Genomic DNA, 20,064 nt, shown 5'->3' with positions numbered 1-20,064 from the left:
AAAAACATGTTGCATCCCCTCCTTTCCCATCCAAAAATGTTTCAACCCTAAAAGACTTCAGAATGTGTTCCCTATATAAATGTTAGTTTTTCCACATCAAAGGAAATGGTTTTGACTAATAAAATCATGGTTTCCTAAACTTCAAAATGAAGTAGAGCCTTGCTAAAAATGTTAATATCACTTGTATTAAAAGTTAATAATGGAGCCTTAAAGACCAGGTAAGAACTCCCACCATGCCAGGTTAAGAAAACTCCCTAGAGTAGGGAGTTTTCTCAATCTGTTTCTCTAGACGGTTTGGACAAAAGCATGCAATACAGGTAGTCCTTGACTTACAACCACAATTGAGTCCAGAATTTGTTCCTAAGAGAGAAATTTGTTAAGTGAGCTTTGCCTGATTTTTTATGACTTTTAAGTAAATCACTGTAGTTGTTAAATTAGTTACACCCTTGTTAAGCAGATCTGGCTTTCCCATTGACTTAGCTTGTCAGAAGGTCACAAAAGGTGATCACATGACCCCAGGACACTGCAACCGTCATAAATATGAACCAGTTGTCAAGTTTTATTTGTATATAAATCACCTGACCATGGGGATGCTGCAAAGGTTATGTGAAAAATGGTCAAAAGTCATTGCACTTGTGCTGTAGTAATTTTGAACGGTCACTATAATAAACTGCTGTAAGTTCAGGACTAGCTGTACTCTTTCCTAAGTAAATGATGGAAGTTTAGGGCAATCCCATTTGACTAGAGAAAGTCCCACCGAGGCCCCACTCCTAAAAGAAAAGGCTGATTTTCCATTGCTGGAAAAATGCCACCATGGCTTCACGGAGCTTCTAGACAATTCTGGAGGCATCTGGAGGGTGGGTAGGGAGAAAGGAAACGTCAATCCCTTCCCGCCACTTTTAGCAGGGAAGGTCATCCTGGGGAAAAAAAAAACACACCACGAAAGTTTAATCCTTCCTCCCCCCCCCCCCCTCAGGGTCTCCAAGCTCCGGGGGCCCGCGGAGGAGGGCGGGGCCAGAGCCACATTGATTTGAGCAGCGGTGATGATGTCATTATGTCTGCTTGCCCAGTTTCCTTCCCCCAAGCCTCCCGCCTTGAACAGGCGCCAATGGCAAGGGAGCCGGCACAGAGAACGCAAGTAGTTAGCGTTTTCACGCATGCGCTGTTCCCCCCCTCCGGCACCTTAAGAACGGCAGCGGGCAAGGTGGGGGGCAAAGCACTCGCACGTACAGGTAGTAGTAGACTGATGCATACTAAATCGTGAGGAGTTTTGACGCTCCGGACTTTTGACTGTCCAGTACAGGGAAGATCGAGCTCTCTCGCTCATAAAGACTAAGAAATTGAACTGACATTATACGTAGGCTATCCCTCCATTCAGTGGAAAACACCCACTCTCTTGTTTGGCTCCACCCCCCTTCTTTCGCCGGAGAAAGTTCGGGAGAAAGCCCGCCCTTTTCTCCGCCCTCCCTTCCCTCTCTGTCAGTGAAGGTTCCCGATGGTTCTGGAAAGAGGCGGCGGCGTGGGTATATAAGGCGCGCGGGAGGCGGGGGCTCCGCGCAGTGCAGCTCGTGAGGAGTTACGGAGGTGCGGGTTCTTTCGGCGAACGGTCGTGCAGCTGGTGATTTCACACCACGGTTAAGGTGAGGACGCGGCCGCTTGCGAGGCAAGCTCAGGGTTTCCCCGCATAAAGTAGAGCTGCCTTTCCCTCAAGAGGGCCCCAAGGACGGCGGGTTTACTTTGAGGCCTTAAACAGCTGACGTTCAACCGAAACAAGCGGAGACCTAAAAAGCCAGGCGGAGCGGCCGGTTTGGCCCGCACCCCTCACGGGGAGCGACGTCCGGTTGTGTGTGGGGGGAGAATGAAAGAAGGAACGAGAAGCGGTCGCTCTGAGGGAAAGACAAGTTATACTTTAGAAAGGAGGAGGGACACACACACACACACGCGCGGGCATGAGGAGCGACCTTGCTGCTTTTTCCGTCAAGATTTGCTTACAAAAGAAGCGGAAGGGGTTGTTTTTGCCTTCGGTCGTATGAACAAGGAGGACGGAGGAATGAATGGGGAAGAGCTTGCATGGCCGCCGGGGAGGTGGGGGGCAGGACGACGACGACGAATGTTCTCGGCCGAGAAAGGAGGCCAGGAAAGCGGCTGTCGTGGGGGGAGAGGAAGGGAAGGCGGACGCCGAGAGAGGAGCCGCTTCTCCTGAGTTTGGCGGCGCGCGACCGACCAGCCTCCGCGTCAACGAGAGAATTGGCTCCTGGCGGCGCGTGCCGGGGGGGAGGAGAGAAGAGAAGGCGGGGGCAAACGGATGTGTGGGAGCAAGAAGACTCTAGCAATTTCTAGAATTCCTCCTCGTTTGGCTCGGCCGCCAGCAGGTGGCGCAGAAGGTTTGTTGGCTTGTGGAGAATCCTTGAGGCTCCCTCAGCCTGAGCGCCTTCAGCTTACTTTGTGGGTGGGTCAAACCACCAGGGATCGGACATTTTCCCCCTACTGACTTGCATGTTTTATTTTTATTTATTTATTTATTTGATTTGCCAATTGTTTACAAGATAATAAGTATAAGCGTATACATAGTTGTGAATACATGAAATGGGTACATATAAGAAAAATAAAAGAATAAGAGAAACAATAGGACAGGGACGGTAGGCACGTTGGTGTGCTTATGCACGTCTTTTTTTTTTTGTGTTCCCCTCTTTTCATTTTGGTGCCATTTCCCACCTTGCCAATAATAACTTGTAAAATGGAACTTATTTCATGCCCACCCAAGTGTTTGATGAGTTCGACAGCCATAATAAGCACATTACTTCATTTTTATCGAAGCAGGTACTGAAACTAGATCCTCCCGATGGTTGAAGCTATTTTAAATGCTTTTAAATCTACACTAGAAATAATAAGTATATACTATGCCATGCAATATGTTAATTTCCAAGTGTTAGAAAATCAATTTTGGCTTTCTTTTTTTTTTTTGATAGATGCCAGAGGAAGTTCAGACACAGGATCAACCAATGGAGGAGGAAGTGGAGACCTTTGCCTTCCAGGCAGAAATTGCTCAATTGATGTCTCTGATTATCAATACCTTTTACTCCAACAAGGAAATTTTTCTCAGGGAGTTGATCTCTAATTCTTCTGATGTAAGTACAATTTCTAAGGATCTAGAAAATATTTATATCATCATTATTATTTATTCAATGGCTGTCTCATGTTTTGCAGGCTCTTGACAAAATCCGGTATGAAAGTTTGACAGACCCAAGCAAATTGGATTCTGGAAAGGAGTTGAAGATAAATCTTATTCCTAACAAACAAGACCGTACGCTGACCCTTGTGGATACTGGCATTGGGATGACCAAAGCTGACTTAATAAATAACCTGGGTACCATTGCCAAGTCTGGCACCAAGGCTTTTATGGAGGCCTTGCAGGCTGGAGCAGATATTTCTATGATTGGCCAATTTGGTGTTGGCTTCTATTCTGCATACTTGGTGGCTGAGAAAGTGACAGTGATTGCCAAACACAATGATGATGAACAGTATGCCTGGGAATCTTCAGCTGGTGGATCGTTCACAGTCAGATTGGACAATGGTAAGAGTCCAATTACAATAAATGACTAACTTTTAAGAATTAACAGGGGAAAAATCTAAACAGCAGCTGAGGTCAGGTTTGGAAGTAATGGGGAAATAAAATGTTACTAAATTTATATCCTATAATAATTGCTTAAATTTAAACATCAAAAGAATAGTGCTATGAATAATGCATTAAAGACTAGATATTTTTTGCTATTGCTGTAATCTAGATTAATGTATGTCTTGAACTATTAATGTTCATTTTTAAAAATTGATCCCTTATTTTATGGATCTTTTGGTGCAACAGTAGTTAAGAATAATTTTTTTTACAGGTGAGCCTCTAGGTCGTGGTACGAAGGTTATTTTGCATCTGAAAGAAGACCAGACTGAATACTTGGAAGAAAGACGAATTAAGGAAATAGTCAAGAAACATTCCCAGTTCATTGGCTATCCGATAACATTGTTTGTGAGTCACATATTCTCAATAAAATAGTATCTGAACCTTTGTATTTACCTAAATGAAGAATTGCTCTGAAGGCGATAATGTTAAATTTAACTGCATAGAGGCCAATATACTTATTGGAGCAATTTGACAACTGTGCTTCATTAGCAATACTAGAAGCAAATTAAATTCATAGTAAGCATTTAATATGAACAAAAGATTGTCCTGAAGTTTATGCAGAATTTTGTCTTATATTTATCAGTGAATTATCTTTCAGAGAATTGTTTCTTAAATTTTCTCTATCAGAATTCTAACCTTTTTCTGTTTTTATATGCTTAATATATATATAGGTAGAAAAGGAGCGTGACAAAGAGGTGAGTGATGATGAGGCAGAAGAGAAAGAAGAGGAGAAGGAAGAGAAAGAAGAAAAGCCTGAAGATAAACCAGAGATTGAAGATGTTGGTTCTGATGAGGAAGAAGAAAAGAAGGATGGTGACAAGAAAAAGAAGAAGAAAATCAAGGAGAAGTATATTGACCAAGAAGAGCTGAACAAGACCAAACCAATTTGGACCAGAAACCCAGATGATATTACTAATGAGGAATATGGTGAATTCTACAAGAGTCTGACTAATGACTGGGAAGATCACTTAGCAGTCAAAGTAAGTTTATTTATTCTTTTGGGGATGGGCCATTTGTTCTTTATGAATTTTAGGTGAAATTTGAACTGACAAAACTGGTAGTATCAAAATCTAAGGTGGCTTGTGTTTAAAATATATTGACCCTTTTTGTAAGTAAACACTTTAAAATAATACGAAAATAGTCCCCAATGTTCAAACATAAATTTAGAAGAATATCTTCTATCTGATACTATTATTGTAAAATTCAAATAATTAAATCCTTTGATGTTAAAATTTCATTTTATAATAGTGTTTGATACTCTATGCCAAAGATTTTTGCTAATGAATTTCCTTAACTTTGCAGCACTTCTCTGTGGAAGGACAGCTTGAGTTCAGGGCACTTTTGTTTGTCCCAAGGCGTGCACCTTTTGACTTATTTGAAAACAGAAAGAAAAAGAATAACATCAAGTTATATGTACGCAGAGTTTTTATCATGGATAATTGTGAAGAGTTAATCCCTGAATACTTGAGTAAGTAGTTATTTATCTGTTAAAAGTTGCAGGTTGCTACAGGGTCAAAAATAGTTACTCTTCTTTGTGCTTAAGATAAAGGGCCTGTCAGGTCATAGTTAATCTAGTTAAGTGCAGCAGCTATTTGAAAAAATCAGCACACAAATAAAACATACATTGAGTCAGTATTCCATTTTTAGAAGGGGAAAGCATAACACTATTGACAAGATAATGGAATGAAGGCAGGAAATTTTCTGAAAAAGAAACCTTGCATTTTATTATAATGGGTAACTTGTTCCACTTTAACCTCATAAGTGAATTTTTAAAGTTTACCTTACAAACCTATGTATCTTGAAAGGTTTTCTAAGTTACCCCCAGAAATAAAAAAAACATGGTTATAATTTTATTTACAGATTTCATGAGAGGTGTTGTTGATTCAGAAGACTTGCCTCTGAACATCTCACGTGAAATGCTTCAGCAGAGCAAAATCCTGAAAGTGATTCGAAAGAATTTGGTCAAGAAATGTTTAGAACTGTTCACTGAGCTGGCAGAAGATAAAGAAAACTACAAGAAGTTCTATGAGCAGTTTTCGAAAAATATTAAGGTTTGTTGGTTTGAAATATTTACTTCAATATTGTAAAATAAATGTTTGCATGCAGCTTACAAAAAATGGAACTTTCCATTTTGTAGCTTGGCATTCATGAAGATTCCCAAAATCGCAAGAAATTGTCAGAGTTATTAAGATACTATACTTCTGCCTCTGGAGATGAGATGGTATCACTAAAGGATTACTGCACTCGGATGAAGGAAAATCAGAAGCATGTGTACTACATTACTGGTGAGTATACCTTCAGATCATCTGGTTTCTACTTAAATTGGGGTTTAACTGGGATAATGTTTACAGGTAGTCCTGATTTAGCAAATATTTGTCATTATGAAAAAACCTTTGCAAGTCTGTAAAGCAAAGGAAAGTTGAAGTAAGACCATGAACTGTGATGCTTAGCAAATACTTCACTTATGGTTGCTAAATGAGAAATCGCAATAGAACTTAGACTTACATTCCGCTTTACAGCCCTCTAAGCAGTTTACAGAGTCAGCTTATTGCCCCAACATTCTGGGTCCTCATTTTACCCACCTCAGAGGGATAGAAGGCTGAGTCAACTTTGAGCCTGGTGAGAATCAGACTCCTGGCATTGAGCAGAATTAGCTTGCAATACTGCATTCTAACCGCTGCACCACCACGGCTCTTGTATTGTAGAGCTTTATTCTTGACTGTCTCTACTTGCATTACCATGGTCATAGTTTTTGGGCAGATTCACATTAAAAGCTGATACCATAAATTGGTTAAAATTTTGTTGAACTTTGCTGAAGGTAAATTTTTCTTTCAGGTGAAACAAAAGATCAGGTGGCCAATTCTGCATTTGTGGAGCGACTTCGTAAACATGGGCTGGAAGTAATCTATATGATTGAACCTATTGATGAATATTGTGTACAACAGTTGAAAGAATTTGAGGGGAAGACTTTGGTGTCAGTAACAAAAGAAGGTCTGGAGCTTCCTGAAGATGAAGAAGAGAAAAAGAAACAGGAGGAGAAGAAAGCCAAGTTTGAAAGTCTCTGCAAGATCATGAAAGATATTCTTGAAAAGAAAGTAGAGAAGGTATGTATATTTAAGCGCGCCCCCCTGTAAGTGAAGACAGCCCCTTTATAAAACAAGTATGCTATACTGATTGTAGCAACTGAAGGTTTTCAAAATTGGAATAAAAATGTTTTTTTACAACAAAAGTGGAATAATTGTAGATTTCTATTGTGGTTGGGCTTTTCCCTGATTTAAGTACTCTTAATTCTTGTAGGTTGTAGTTTCCAACAGACTGGTTACTTCTCCATGCTGCATTGTAACCAGTACATATGGCTGGACTGCAAACATGGAGAGGATCATGAAAGCTCAGGCTCTCAGGGACAACTCCACAATGGGTTACATGGCTGCAAAGAAACATTTGGAGATAAATCCTGACCACTCTATCGTTGAAACACTGAGACAGAAAGCCGAAGCAGACAAGAATGACAAGTCGGTGAAGGATCTGGTCATTCTTCTGTACGAGACCGCACTTTTGTCTTCTGGCTTCAGTCTAGAGGACCCTCAGACACATGCCAACCGCATCTATAGAATGATAAAACTTGGTTTGGGTAAGTTAATCTTAGTAAAAATTAGGATGTGTCTTCTTAGAGTCAGTTGGGAGATACTTCCATGGGGAAGGTAATAATTGTGTTCACTTTATACAGGCATAGATGAAGATGATGCTACTACAGAGGAAACAAGCCCAGCAGTTACTGAAGAGATGCCACCACTGGAAGGAGATGATGACACTTCACGTATGGAAGAAGTGGATTAAATACTCAATTATCTGAAAGAAATGTGGATATTCCCTTTGTCCTTGGCTTTGAATAAGTTATGTTTGTATATTATGAATGTTAACCTGCTGAAAAATTCATTACACTTGTCTGCATTCCCTCTTTATATTTATTTTTTGAAGATGTTATTCTTTTATTTTTGTTAACATTTGCTTTTTTAGGTAATGTGGGATGCCATTGAGGGAATGTCCTTTCTTGATATATAACCCTGTACATTGGCAAATAAATATTATCTGGGTAGTTTATGGCAGGATTTTGTGCTGGTGGACAGAAAAAGGGAGTAGGTGGGAAATCCAGTTCTGCAAATGTTATGGTTAAATCTCTGAAGTTACACAATTGAACACCTGTATCATACAGTACCTGGTAACTAGGTATTTGGAACTGAATACTGTGGAATATTTACATCAGAATTCCAACCTGTTGATGTTTAGTTTTTTTATACTGTAAAAAAAAAGATTCTAAATTCCACACTTAACATAGAATAGAATCTACTGTAAATCTATTGTGTCTAATGCAGTTTTTGCATGTATGGTTCTACTCTGGAACTATCTAAAAATAAAAGTGTTAAAAATGAACTTGAGACAAACGACTCTTATTTGTGTATTTAATAAGTGCTTTTTTTATTTGGGCTAACTGCATCTCATTTAAAATAAGAGTAGAAGATAATTAGTACAGGAATCTTCAGAATCTGCTTCTTTAAAAAGTCAGGAAAATATTCTAAAAATACTTCTGGTACCTCAAAACAGACATAGGCACTACGGTAAATCCACATTGGTTTTATTTAAGAATTACTGAGTTGGAAGGGACCTTGGAGGTCGTCCAGTCCAACCTCCTGCTCAAGCAGGAAATCCTATATCATTTCAGAGAAATGGCTGTCCAGTTTCTTACAAACTTAAGTGATTTAGTATCCACAACTTCTGAAAGCAAACTGTTCCACTGATAAATTTGTTCTGTCAGGAAATTTCTACTTTGTTCTAGGTTGCTTCTCTCCTTGATTAGTTTCCCATCCATTGCTGTTTGTCCTGCCTTCGGGTATTTTGGAGACTAGCTTGACTACCCCTTTGTGGCAGTCCCTTAGATTTTGGAACACTGCTAGGTTTGGGGTTGTTGGTGTTTTTTTTGAACACTGCTAGGTTTGGTTTTTCTTTTCTTTTTTCTTTTCAGAAGACTAGACACCTGATTCCTGCAACTATTCTTCATCTCTTACTTCAAGTCTCCTTACTGTTCTTTGCACTCTTTCCAGAGTGTCAACATCTTTTTTTATATTGTGGCAACCAAAACTAGATTGGTTGGATTCCAAGTGTGGTCTTACCAAGGCATTGCAAAGTTATTATACTTCAACCTTTTTTCTTTATTGATCTACACCAGGGGTCCCCAAACTTGGCAACTTTAAGACTTGTGGACTTCAGCTCCCAGAATTCTCCAGCCAGCAGAGAATTCTGGGAGTTGAAGTCCACAAATCTTAAAAGTTGACAATATAGACCTCTGATCTGTATAAGAAATATTGTATGATAGGATAGAGGTGAGGATCTGATCATAATAGGTATTTGTGAAGTTGGGTGGGTTCAAAATGCTTAGATACAATACAGAACAAACCCAATTCCTAACTTCCCCACTTTAAAAATAATAATAATAATCCTGGACTCAAATCTTTTGACCTTGCAGTAGCCAGTGAGAATAACTTGTGTGCTTTATTTTCCAAAAATAAAAGTAATTTCATTTAGATTCATAGTTTCACTATAAGGTACTAACAGATTCCTGGTTTTTTTTTTTTTTTGTCATCATAGATGGAAGTTCTTACATGCTTCATGTAGTTCATATACCTACTGTACAAACCTTGGCAAAGTAGCCAAGATGATAAGGAGCTGAATCCCTTTCTATTAGTTTACATGAAAGCTAGTAACGCTAGGGCAACTGCTGGCTATGCGTGAAAGAATTCCATTACTACCATAGAATTTTTAACACAAGTTTAGCGTGAAAAAATGAAATTTGAGAAAAAGTATGATAGATAAAAATGTGGCAGTTTACATATGTCATTCCTCCCCCAGCAAGGTTAGATCATAATTCATTTCCCACATTCAATCCTTTTCAGTCAACAATTCCAGATATCAAGCCATTTTTATCAATTTCAGTAAATGTCCCTAAAAGGTAGCAAAAGACACATTGTATCTGATCAAACAGATTCTCTTTATGTCAGTTTTTTTGTGTTTGCTACTTTTGTCATTTTCATAGTCCAATTCACTATTGCGGATAATTCTGTTTTTTTTCCAGCTTTGTACAAAAAGCTTTGTTGCAGATACCAAATCCAATCTTACACATCTTTTCTGACTCGGCTGTAAGTCCTAACAAAAAAATATGGTTTCATTTCAATTTTAATTTGTAAAATTCTTTGCATTGTGTAACTTTTTATATCTTTTTTTTTTTTTTTTTTGCTTTTTCACAAATCTACCATGTCAAGTCCTTTCATGCATTCCAGTTTTCTGGCAGTTAAAATTAGAAATTGGTTAAACCATCCCAGTCCCTGACCAGAAATCAAATCTATATTATTAAATAACTCACTGTTAACATATTTCATCAAGGTCCTAATCAGGGCATCCCACATGGCTTCATTGCTAGATGGCAGGAATTTGCAACTGTATACATCTACTGGGATTCTTCCAGTAAACCAGTTCAAAGCTATCAAAGTAATTTAACTGAGGGTTGAGTTAAATAAAACATCAGAATAAATCTTACGTTATAAAATCAATGTAAGAATGTCTTCTAAAATGGCTGAAGTGCAGACATAATACTGAAAATTGTTAGTGCATCATGACCAGAAAGCTAAGCTCAGTTTAAGAATATACAGCATGTATTTTCCATTTGTATTGTCAACCCTTAGTCAAGTGATTAGAGACCATAATTATAACTCCTTGTCCTGATCCCTGCTTCTTCTTTTTGTTATTTTTCAAATGGTTTTCTTACAAAATACTGATACTCTTTATGAGGGTAAACCTCTCATATTGATGAGTGATGTCATAATAGAGAATATTCCATAGCACATATGCTGTTATAGTAACAACTGTAACATGGCATGGAATGATTGTCCTGATGTTAGATACCTCGCTTGCATTTAGATGTCTGTCTTGCAAGTTAGATACATTGACTTGCATTTGGAGTGTAATAAAGTTAACTGAAAGGTAGGCTCATTCTAGTTGGAATGATTCTGATACGAATACATTAGTTTACCATTCACGATTTAGTAGGTATGAGTTAGGTTAACTCATCTGGAAGGCAATTTGCTTCATTCTCTGCAAAAAAGTTGAGTGTTAGCACAAACTAAGTGTTACTCTTGATAGTCAACTCCTTTTTCACACACCCGAAAGAGTTTTGGGGCAGCATAAAGTGCTTGTCTTTCCTTCCATCTTGCAATTCTGCTCCAACTCGTTTTTCTTGTCATTCTCACACAATTTTCCTAAGTGTAATCAGGCTCCATGAAAACTGAAGAGGAAAAGCTTTCCTGCTTTTTTTATCTACACTACACAATTATAAAACATAACCACTAGGGCCTACCAGTTATTTTGGGCAGACTGTACTGAGTCACTATAGGTGGGAGTAACATTAAAACCCCTTTTCCCAAACACCTGTTTGGGGTAAGAAAGGCTCAAGTACACAATAAAGGCCATTGGTTTTCAGTGGTTAACTCACTTCCAGCTTTTTCAATAATGGATGAAAACACGCCAAGGCTATAGAAGTCACCATTTTGGATATGGGAATCTGGTAGAAGATCATCCTTCCTTCAGCAAGTTTTTTTCCCCCGCCCTAACTTGTAGACTTCTACTCTAATGGATTTTACCAAGTTTCCAGACTCTATGGAAGGACTCGGAGACAGAATCACGGTAAACAGTTTATTTTCCTGACCTTCAGTTTCCCCCTTAATTATTAACATATTTGGTAATATATGAAACATATAATACTCTACAAAATTTATAAAACATTAAATCATTGTAATATTTTTTAACATTCAGTGTTACATACTGAAGTATGATATTATCTGGCAGAGACCCAGTATAGTGGTTAAGACACCAAACTACAAATTGGGAGACTAGGAATTGAAAGGTTTAGTCTTCCCAGCTTATTTGGACTCATGCTGGAACCCATCCTCGAGGCTATTCTGTATGTGGCATGTATACGGTGCCTGGTTGTGGCTTTTTAGTTATTGATTGGGAGTTATTGACTGATTTAGTTATTGTTGGCCAGCTATTAAGTCACTGACTGTTGTTTCCTTGTGCTGCCAAGCCCTTGGTTTCTAAGTACTTGATAAACTGATGATAAAGCAGCCCTCCTAAGTCCAAAAACTTGGAAGACTAAACCTCTAGTCCCAATGATCCACCCAGATTGGATCCTGCAACGTTATCCTGGGTCATGAATATTCACCTTCATTTGCCATGCTTTCTAATTTGGCCTGTGTCAACCAGTGAGTAGATCTAATACAGGCAAAAGAAAAGAAAAGTCTTCATTTCACAGCCAGTTAATGTTTAGAACTGTCTACCAAGAGCTTTAGCAAGAATAAACCATGTTTCTAGCTTTATAGCGCAGATACAATGAACAGACCATAGTTGTCCAATTTTGTCATCCTAACCATGATTTATGGTGTCCAAGGTTGTTGGGAACTGGGCTCCAATAGTATGATGGACCTCTCCTGAATTAAGATTAAAAAACATGGGTAACATTAAGATATTACATCATCATAACAGTGTATAGAAATTCAAGTGAAAGAACTCCGCCAACCACTATGGTATTTATAAGTAGTTTATATTCTGGGAGATCACCTTCTGAATACCAAGTTGTGGAAATATTTTTAAAAAATCTGTTACCTTCCTGTACCTTCCTGTATCTGTTGCCTACCTGTAATAAAAAGTAACAATAGTTTTGCACTGTTAGAAATATACTGTAATAAAACATTTTGAAAAAAACAGTATTTGGTAAAATGCCATTTTTAAAGGATAGTTTACAATAGTCTGACACTTCAGTCTTAGTAAAGTTGTTCATTATTAGCCATTAATCAAGTTGTTGATTCTTTTCTCCAAATTAGAAATGTACAGTGGAATCTAGGACAAGACCAAACTGTGAAGCCAACTTCAAGGTAAAGAATGCCGCTTTCTCCGATCTACAACTCTTCCTGGCTCTGAAGGCTGAACGAAGGAGGGGGGAAAGTCTTTGCTTTGAAAGTGCCGCAGTGAGATTTTCAAGTGCACATGATCTTTTATAATCAGAGTTATTAATCTAATCTAAAGGGAAGTAGAGCTCAATATCCCTACAATTGGAACAATGGGAAAGCTAAAAATTATGGTGGTAATTGCTATGAAACTATGTGGTCGGGCTTAGTTTTTGGGGAGGAAAATAAGGGAAAAAAATCTGCCTCTGCCTACCAGCATCCATCAGTATTCATCTCAGTGTGTGAGATGTCAGTGTGTGAGAGAGTTGAGGGCTGTTTGGAAATGCAAACAGTATTTGCTATGTGAGCAAGAAGGAGACAGCAAGGAGCCTGGGCATGGCTTAGCTCATCTGTTCTTTACTAAAACTGCTTGGTGCTGTGAAACTAAAACTAAAACTGAAACTGAAACTCCTCTGCTTGTGTTCTGCTTTTGGAACAGATTTTTTTCCAGGTGGGGAGGGGGAGTAGAACTCCTTAGCACCAGAGCGTGTTAATAATAATATAGGAAATACTAATGCTATGATGGTCATTTTGAAAAATCCTTTCTTAGTGAGCAGGAACAGGGGCTGGCAGGATCTAAGAGAAGAGCCATTTCTACTCTGGCTCCTGTCCTTTGGAACATTCTGCCCTTTCAGGAAATTTTGGAAGTGGCTAGTAGAATAATAGAACATCCCAGTTCCACCTCATGCATACTTTAGTTCTTTTATTCACTTTAAACTGATGAAGCTCCTTGGATGAGAAGTACAATGTTTTCAAGGAAAACAACCATTTCTTCCTCAAGAAAAAACAACAGTCCAGTTGCCTTTTGAAGAAACAAAAAAGCACATTTGGGATGTCTTGGTGGGATCTGCAGTCTTTTGGAAAAACGGGGAAATAATGGATCCATTTCAGCTCAATGGTTCTATTATTTGTATGGTATTTTTTTCAAGCAATTCATGCAATAACATATCATTGCAAAGTTCCAGAGTAATTTTAGGCAGGAACAGATCACATAGTTTTAAAAATATCTCTAAAATATTCTTGTGAGTTTTTATGAACTAATTTTGTGTGGAACAGGATATGCTGCATATGCCTCCAGATGGCCTCCAAGAAAAAACAGGTCATGTGGCACATGAAGTAGGTTTGTATATTTTTCAGCTTTATTATATAATATTTCAATCATTGTCAATTCTATAATTGGACTAATTGGAGTTTGAATGGAGCTTAGAGTCTTGTAATGTGATCGATCCTAGGATGTGCTTGAAACAGTGCATGAGCTGGGTAACCATGCACTGGTCCTTCTTAACACGAGTAATTTGGATTTGGACATATACATATGATTTTGCATTCTTATTTGCCAGCTGAAATTTTCTACCCCAGTTGTGTCGAGACTATAGCTCCTAGAGTTCCTTTCTAGCATACATTCCAATTCTTGGATTTATAGGTACAATACAACAGAGTCATTTGTGGTGAGTAGATTGGTTAGAAGGTATTCTCTAAGCAAGATTGAAGATGTAGGACTAAACTAGCAAAGTGCATCTAACAAAGAATGTAGGTGGACTGTGCCTATGCTTTCCAACTGAGGATTTCACACCAAGAATGCTGCCAATCAGTTGTAGGCATTTTATTCTCTGCATCATGAGGGTTGCGTGGCAGCAGAGGCCAGAAAACACCTGCCAGTTCTGAAACTCCCAGTGTGAGTATCTCCTTGGGACCCACCCAAGTCAAAATCTAAATGGCTGGTCTCCATAGACCTATAAAACGTCTTAACAAATTGTAATTTTTAATGTAACAAAAGGAAAAAAATATTAAATATATGTCTGGAGGATAATCACATTAGCCCCAATTCATATTTTTCTACTTTAAACAGAATTAAGATAATTTAGCACAGAGGCCTCCTTCTAACATACTAGTTAAAGAGCAAATATAGCTCTTGAATCAGAAACAAAACCTGAGCATCCCTGGTATAAAGTCTTAGTCTGAACCAATTGTGGCTCGCCAAGCATGAATCTCTTCGCACAGCCATAACTACATGATGACCAACATATTTCCTTTCTGGTTCTTTGAAGATCAACAGTGGAAGAGAAGAAACTGCACCAAAGGAGCGTTTAATGTCATTGCCACAACTGGATCCATAAAACTGCGGAAAAGAAGGACAAACTTGATCCACAAGGTGCTCTAGGGGAATTATCTCGCTGGGTGAGAGGGAAAAGGATATAAGGCTGGTTGTACCAGAAAGGTACAGATAGTGACAAGTCTTGTGTGCCAGAAATCTTCCTCTCTCCCCAATGTTGTTTTCTTTCAAATCATTTCTGCTCACATCATAATATAGCAAGGTTGGTATGTTATAAGTCCTTGTTATACCAAGGCCAGAATGGTTAGGGTTAAAACACAGAATATATTTACCATCAAAATCAGTGTATCACTAAAGCAGTGAATTCAAGCTTGGAACTGTGTTAAAAAAAACACCTCCTCGGTGTGGTATCCTCCAGATTAAAGTCCTTGTTTGGGTTGTCTCAGTATTATGGAAGTTAGGAACAACATCTATTGAAGATTCTCAGTCATCTAGGACATGGTTCTCCCAAAGGTGCCTCTTTTCAAGAAGCAACTACTGGACTTTCTGTTTTACTGGGAAGACGTTTCACTTCTTATCCAAGAAGCTCATCAGAGATGAAGAAGCTTCTTGGATGAGAGGTGAAACGTCTTCAAAGAAAAACCCGAAAGTCCACTTGTCTCTTGGAAAAGCACCTTTGTACTAGACATCTATGATCTCAGTCCTATTGAAACATGGAAAAATTACAATGCAGGTTTATATAACACCCCCATAGGTTTGTTATGACTTGCTTAATATAATTTTGTATCACTTCCTCTAAGAAAACGTTGAAGCTCATACCCACTTTTAAAACAGAAAAATAACAGAGACTTCTTAACTATCAGAGGAAACAGAATTTCAGAGGACAGTGCCACCAGGGGGAAAGACACATTTGAGAATATCTGGCAGATGCCAATCTGTAAATGATGCCACAATTATCTTTTGCTAAGTATCCAAATTGTCCAGATTTATAATGGAAGGTTATTTGATGTTTATCCTACTCTCTCCTGAGAACAGAAGCAAGTTCAACTGAGTCACATACCCTTTGTTTTCTCCTTTGTCATCAGTCATTGTTTCTTAGAGTATATAGATCAGGGGTGTCAAACTCGATTTCATTGAGGGCTGCATCAGGGTTTTGTTTGGCAGGGGTGTGGGGGGGGGCAGTTCAATGTTACTCGTCAAGGCTCTGTTTTTGGCTGTGATGGGCTCCTGCAGTCCTCTGCCAGTGAAAATGGAGCCTCCCCGAGTTCCGTTTTTGCTGGCAGAGGTCTGCAGGAGGCCGTCGTGACCGAAAACTGAGCCCAAGTAGGCTTCATGCGACCCTTCTGAGCTCTGTTTTTTTCTGGCAGAGGTGCCGCGGGCCAGTCCTTCACTGTTTCCAGGGCGGCCCTGCGGGCCAGATCTAAGCACCTTGAGTTTGACACCCCTGATGTAGATAGATGACTTTGAATAACATAAAATGCACAGCAACTACTAAATATGATAAGTCTAGCATGCAAAGAGACATTTATCTTCTAATCAAGCCCCAATTGAGCGATAGACAACTTGTGACTCTATTTTTGGTTTTAGTTAAAAATGCAACATGTAGAGTTGCAAGTAACTTCACTGGTTTTCTCCACAGTTTGATTTACTAGATATTCACTGGCTGGTAGGAGAATATATTGATCATGGTAGGAACACTGAGTAAAGGAGATCTGGTGAGCTATTTCTCCCTCTCCTAAATACATATCAGAAAATACAATGGAACTACATCCTCTTTATTTGAACCTCTGAGTACCTGAATGGTTTAAATTCCTTTTTCTGCCCGTGCTTCATCCTTTTGGTTGACATATTGCTTTGTTCTAATAGCTTTCAGATGCTAGTGGCAGATTCTGGGAAGAATTTTCAATTCATCTTGACCATGGCACAAACTTTTCTAAGTACTCCAGGCATCAAAATGCTAACGTTTCTGTCACCGATCTGATAGAGGAATTGAAAATAGAGGACCAAAATTCCCTGCCTGCCCTGCCTGCCGCGTGGCTTCCTTCAACAGAAAGTCCCAGTGATATTGATATGGAACCCACCAGCGATCTCCAAACAGCAAATGAGATGATGAATCTTCCCCAGCGATACTCCAGAACTACAGAACCTTCCACAGGGTTGGGAGCTTTCACTGATGCAGCAGGACTGATGCCTGATCACTCCTTGCTCATGGATGTTGAGTTTTCAGAATCTGCAGGAGTGACATCAAATCCTGCGGTGGCTCCTTTGCCCCTGCGAGCAGGATCTGATGGTGACATCGTGATGCACGAGGAAACGATGACCAGGAAGTCAAAAGGGATGCCAATTCTAGAACGAGTTGGGGAAACATTACGGCAAAAAAAACTGCGTGCCACCCAGGCCTGAGATAGAAAATGGGTATCATTTGAATATCACTTGTAATAGAAGAACAGTGACAATACGTGGTGGGTAATGCAATGGAAGAAATAATTTCCCCCCCCAAATTTTGCTCCTTTCTTTTTTTCTTGTTGTTTTCTTCTCTGTGTCCTTTTGTAAGTAGAAAACTTGTCCATTTTTTTGTGTGTTCCATAGCAGACATGTAACTGGGCAAACCCCTACATTTCCTTCAGTCCCTGTCCAAGTTTACTGGATGACAGAAAATAAAAAGCAGTCCTCCTTCCCATTTCCTTGCCTGCCCTACCCTAAAACTTTGGAATGAGCTACAGACTGTTCCAACTGTCTTGGATAATAATTCTAGTCATGCTTAGAGATGATGGGGGTTTCAATCCCACATAACTGAAGAACAGAAGGTTGAGGACTGTTGAAAAAAATAATATACCATCACATAGAATCAATAAACTGACTTAGCAAGGTGGCAACTGTTATTAGAACCCATTTCCCCCCACCCTAAACAATATAGGAGAAAAAAACCCCAAGTGTTAGCCACTGATGGCTGTAATAATGTTGAGATTCCAACTGATGGGAATGTTCATGTTTTCTTCTTTAGTGGTATAACAGTTAAAAAGAAGTCTCTTACTTGTGTATTTATAGTAAATTGGTCCCAAGCTATATTTGCCTCCTCAAAGGGAAAACAACTGTGTAACAAAAAATGTATAGCTGGGTTTTTGTGTTTTTGTTTGTGAAAAAAAGATTAAATATCGATCGATCAATCAATCAATCAATCAGAATAGAGCTGGAAGAGACCTTGGAAGTCTTCTCATCCAACCCCCTGCCCAAGCAGGAGACCCTATATACAAAACTAATATAATCCTTGGTTGTAAACAGAGGCATAGAATCAAAATCACATAAAGTATTAGTACCGCTTTATAAAAACCTTAGTAAGACCACACCTGGAATACTGCATCCAGTTTTGATCACCACATTACAAAAAAGATGTTGAGACTTTGGAAAAAGTGCAGAGAAGAGCAACTTGAATAGGATGAATAACAGCCTGGAGACTAAAACATATGAAGAACGGTTACAGGAACTGGATATGGATAGTCTAGACAAAAGAAGGACTAGGGGGGATATGATAGCAGTCTTCCAATTTTTGAGGGGCTGCCACAAAGAAGAGGGGGTCAACTTATTTTCCAAAGCCTCAGAAGGCAGGACAAGAAACAATGGATGGAAACTAATCAAAGAAAGAAGCAGCTTGGAATTAAGCGGAAACTTCCCAACAGTGAGGACAATTAACCAGTGGAACAGCTTTGCCTTCAGAAGTTATGGGTGCTTCATCACCGGAGGTTTTTAAGAAGAGACCGGACATCCATTTGTTTGACATAGTATAGGATCTCCTGCTTGAGCAGGGGGCTAGACGAGAAGACCTCCAAGGTCTCTTCCAACTCTATTCTGATTCTGTCTCATTGGAACAAAACCCTATGTTGGGAAAGATTGAAGGCAAGTGGAGAAGGGGATGGCAGAGATGAGATGGTTAGATGGTGTCATTGGCGCGAGTGGGCATGACTTTGGGCAGACTCCAGGAGACAGTTACTGAGAGGATGGGGGTGGGAGCTGGCTTGCTGTGGAATATGGTGCTGTGAGAAGTTGCAAATGATTTAGTAATTGAACAACAACAATCAAGACCAACACTATAATTGGAATGCAACATATCTAGAAAAAGCTCAGCATTACAGGTAGTCCTTGACTGACAACCACAATTGAGCCCAAAATGTCTGTTGCTAAGCAAGGCAGTCATTAAGGGAGCTTTGCCCCATTTTATGACCTTTTTTGCCACAGTTGTTAAGCAAATCATTGCAGTTAAGTGAGTCATGTAGTGTTCTGACCCACTCCCTTTTCCAACAAATCAAACACAATCCAAAGGGAACTGAAACCTTTTAAGGCTTCTGCAAAATTATTAGTTGTGATTAGCACAAACCTTGCCAAACTCTGTGAGACTGCCAAAAGATAACAGACAAGAAATAATTTGCAATACAAGAATCTTCAAATATAAACTCAGGATACTGGAATGTCCACGAGGCTGGAGTTTCAAAATGTCTTTGCCTTCTGCAAAGAACATTCGCTTCACAGCTGGCTTTTATCTTCTTGAAGGAGGGGCCATTACCTTGCAGCCTTACTCCCGAGTCGCCCGTGCTGTTGTAGCTGCTCTTTCCTGCAAGCAATCCTGCACTTACATGCACTTGGCATAGGCTCCTCGGGAACCTCATCACTGCTGCCAGCCCCCAAATCTCTGAAGGCAGCAGTCCACTCCCTAATGGTCCTGGCCCCTCATCTGAGTCCTCGCTCTCCTCAGCTGCCACACCTGGTGCCGGCTAACCACAACATGTAGTCTTTAAGCCACTCTGGCTTCTTCCTTTGACTTTGCTTGTCAGAAGTTGGCTGGCAAGGTTACAAACGGTGATCACATGACCCCAAGACAAGGCAACTGTCATAAATACATGCCAGTTGCCAAGCACTTGAATTTTGATCACATGACAATGGGGATGCTATGACGATTATATTTTTTAAAACCAGTCATGGGTCACTTTCATCAGTGCTTCTGTTCAATGGTCACTGAATGAATGCTTGTAAATCAAGGATTATCTGTATATCTCTTCTCATCTCCAAGTTTGGGAAATTCATTCCCAGATTCTTGAATAACTTACAATGATAATTAAATAACATCATTCCGAGTCTTCCGACAAACGTTTGCAGTAGTTTCCAGGAATGGAGTTTTTATCATCTTTCCCCAATTGATGCTGTCCAGATGTGCTGAGCTAGAATTTGCTCAATTGCTCTGCCTGGAGGTGCATTGGAGGCATCTGGACGGCTAAGGTAGGGTGGACTTGCAT

The 20,064-nt window shown here is 39.5% G+C and overlaps 2 protein-coding genes across 2 annotated transcripts; both read left to right on the top strand.

The window, feature by feature from the left end:
- The first annotated feature begins 1,554 nt into the window (after nt 1-1,554).
- On the top strand, nt 1,555-8,107 carry HSP90AA1 (heat shock protein 90 alpha family class A member 1). Its single transcript, XM_026680191.2, has 11 exons — nt 1,555-1,640; nt 2,970-3,128; nt 3,208-3,574; nt 3,888-4,021; nt 4,348-4,656; nt 4,979-5,144; nt 5,537-5,727; nt 5,814-5,961; nt 6,512-6,780; nt 6,974-7,307; nt 7,404-8,107. The coding sequence occupies exons 2-11, from the start codon at nt 2,970-2,972 to the stop codon at nt 7,511-7,513; spliced, it is 2,187 nt and encodes a 728-aa protein (XP_026535976.1). The 5' UTR covers nt 1,555-1,640; the 3' UTR covers nt 7,514-8,107.
- A 3,112-nt stretch (nt 8,108-11,219) lies between these two features.
- Nucleotides 11,220-17,273, top strand: LOC113420361 (uncharacterized). The gene is made up of 5 exons (XM_026680238.2): nt 11,220-11,407; nt 12,604-12,654; nt 13,783-13,846; nt 14,775-14,878; nt 16,646-17,273. The coding sequence occupies exons 1-5, from the start codon at nt 11,354-11,356 to the stop codon at nt 17,180-17,182; spliced, it is 810 nt and encodes a 269-aa protein (XP_026536023.2). The 5' UTR covers nt 11,220-11,353; the 3' UTR covers nt 17,183-17,273.
- The last annotated feature ends 2,791 nt before the right edge of the window (nt 17,274-20,064 follow it).

The sequence above is a fragment of the Notechis scutatus genome, chromosome 1 (genome assembly GCF_049901735.1).
Source record: "Notechis scutatus isolate UNSWTSFEM ecotype Mainland chromosome 1, rNotScu1.2, whole genome shotgun sequence".
In the NCBI taxonomy this organism is placed as follows: Eukaryota; Metazoa; Chordata; class Lepidosauria; order Squamata; family Elapidae; genus Notechis; species Notechis scutatus.
The sequence above is the reverse complement of the archived record's forward strand: the minus strand, read 5'-3'. Positions and strand labels throughout refer to the sequence as shown.

Bases quoted from the DNA above. Each gene is read 5' to 3' on its own strand.
- HSP90AA1 (XM_026680191.2), top strand. From the start codon at position 2,970: ATGCCAGAGGAAGTTCAGACACAGGATCAACCAATGGAGGAGGAAGTG. The intron at 5,728-5,813 runs GTTTGTTGGTTT...TCCATTTTGTAG, and splicing joins AGTTTTCGAAAAATATTAAG to CTTGGCATTCATGAAGATTC. The intron at 5,962-6,511 runs GTGAGTATACCT...TTTTTCTTTCAG, and splicing joins GCATGTGTACTACATTACTG to GTGAAACAAAAGATCAGGTG.
- LOC113420361 (XM_026680238.2), top strand. From the start codon at position 11,354: ATGGATTTTACCAAGTTTCCAGACTCTATGGAAGGACTCGGAGACAGA. The intron at 12,655-13,782 runs GTAAAGAATGCC...TGTGTGGAACAG, and splicing joins ACTGTGAAGCCAACTTCAAG to GATATGCTGCATATGCCTCC. The intron at 14,879-16,645 runs GTGCTCTAGGGG...TTGTTCTAATAG, and splicing joins GGACAAACTTGATCCACAAG to CTTTCAGATGCTAGTGGCAG.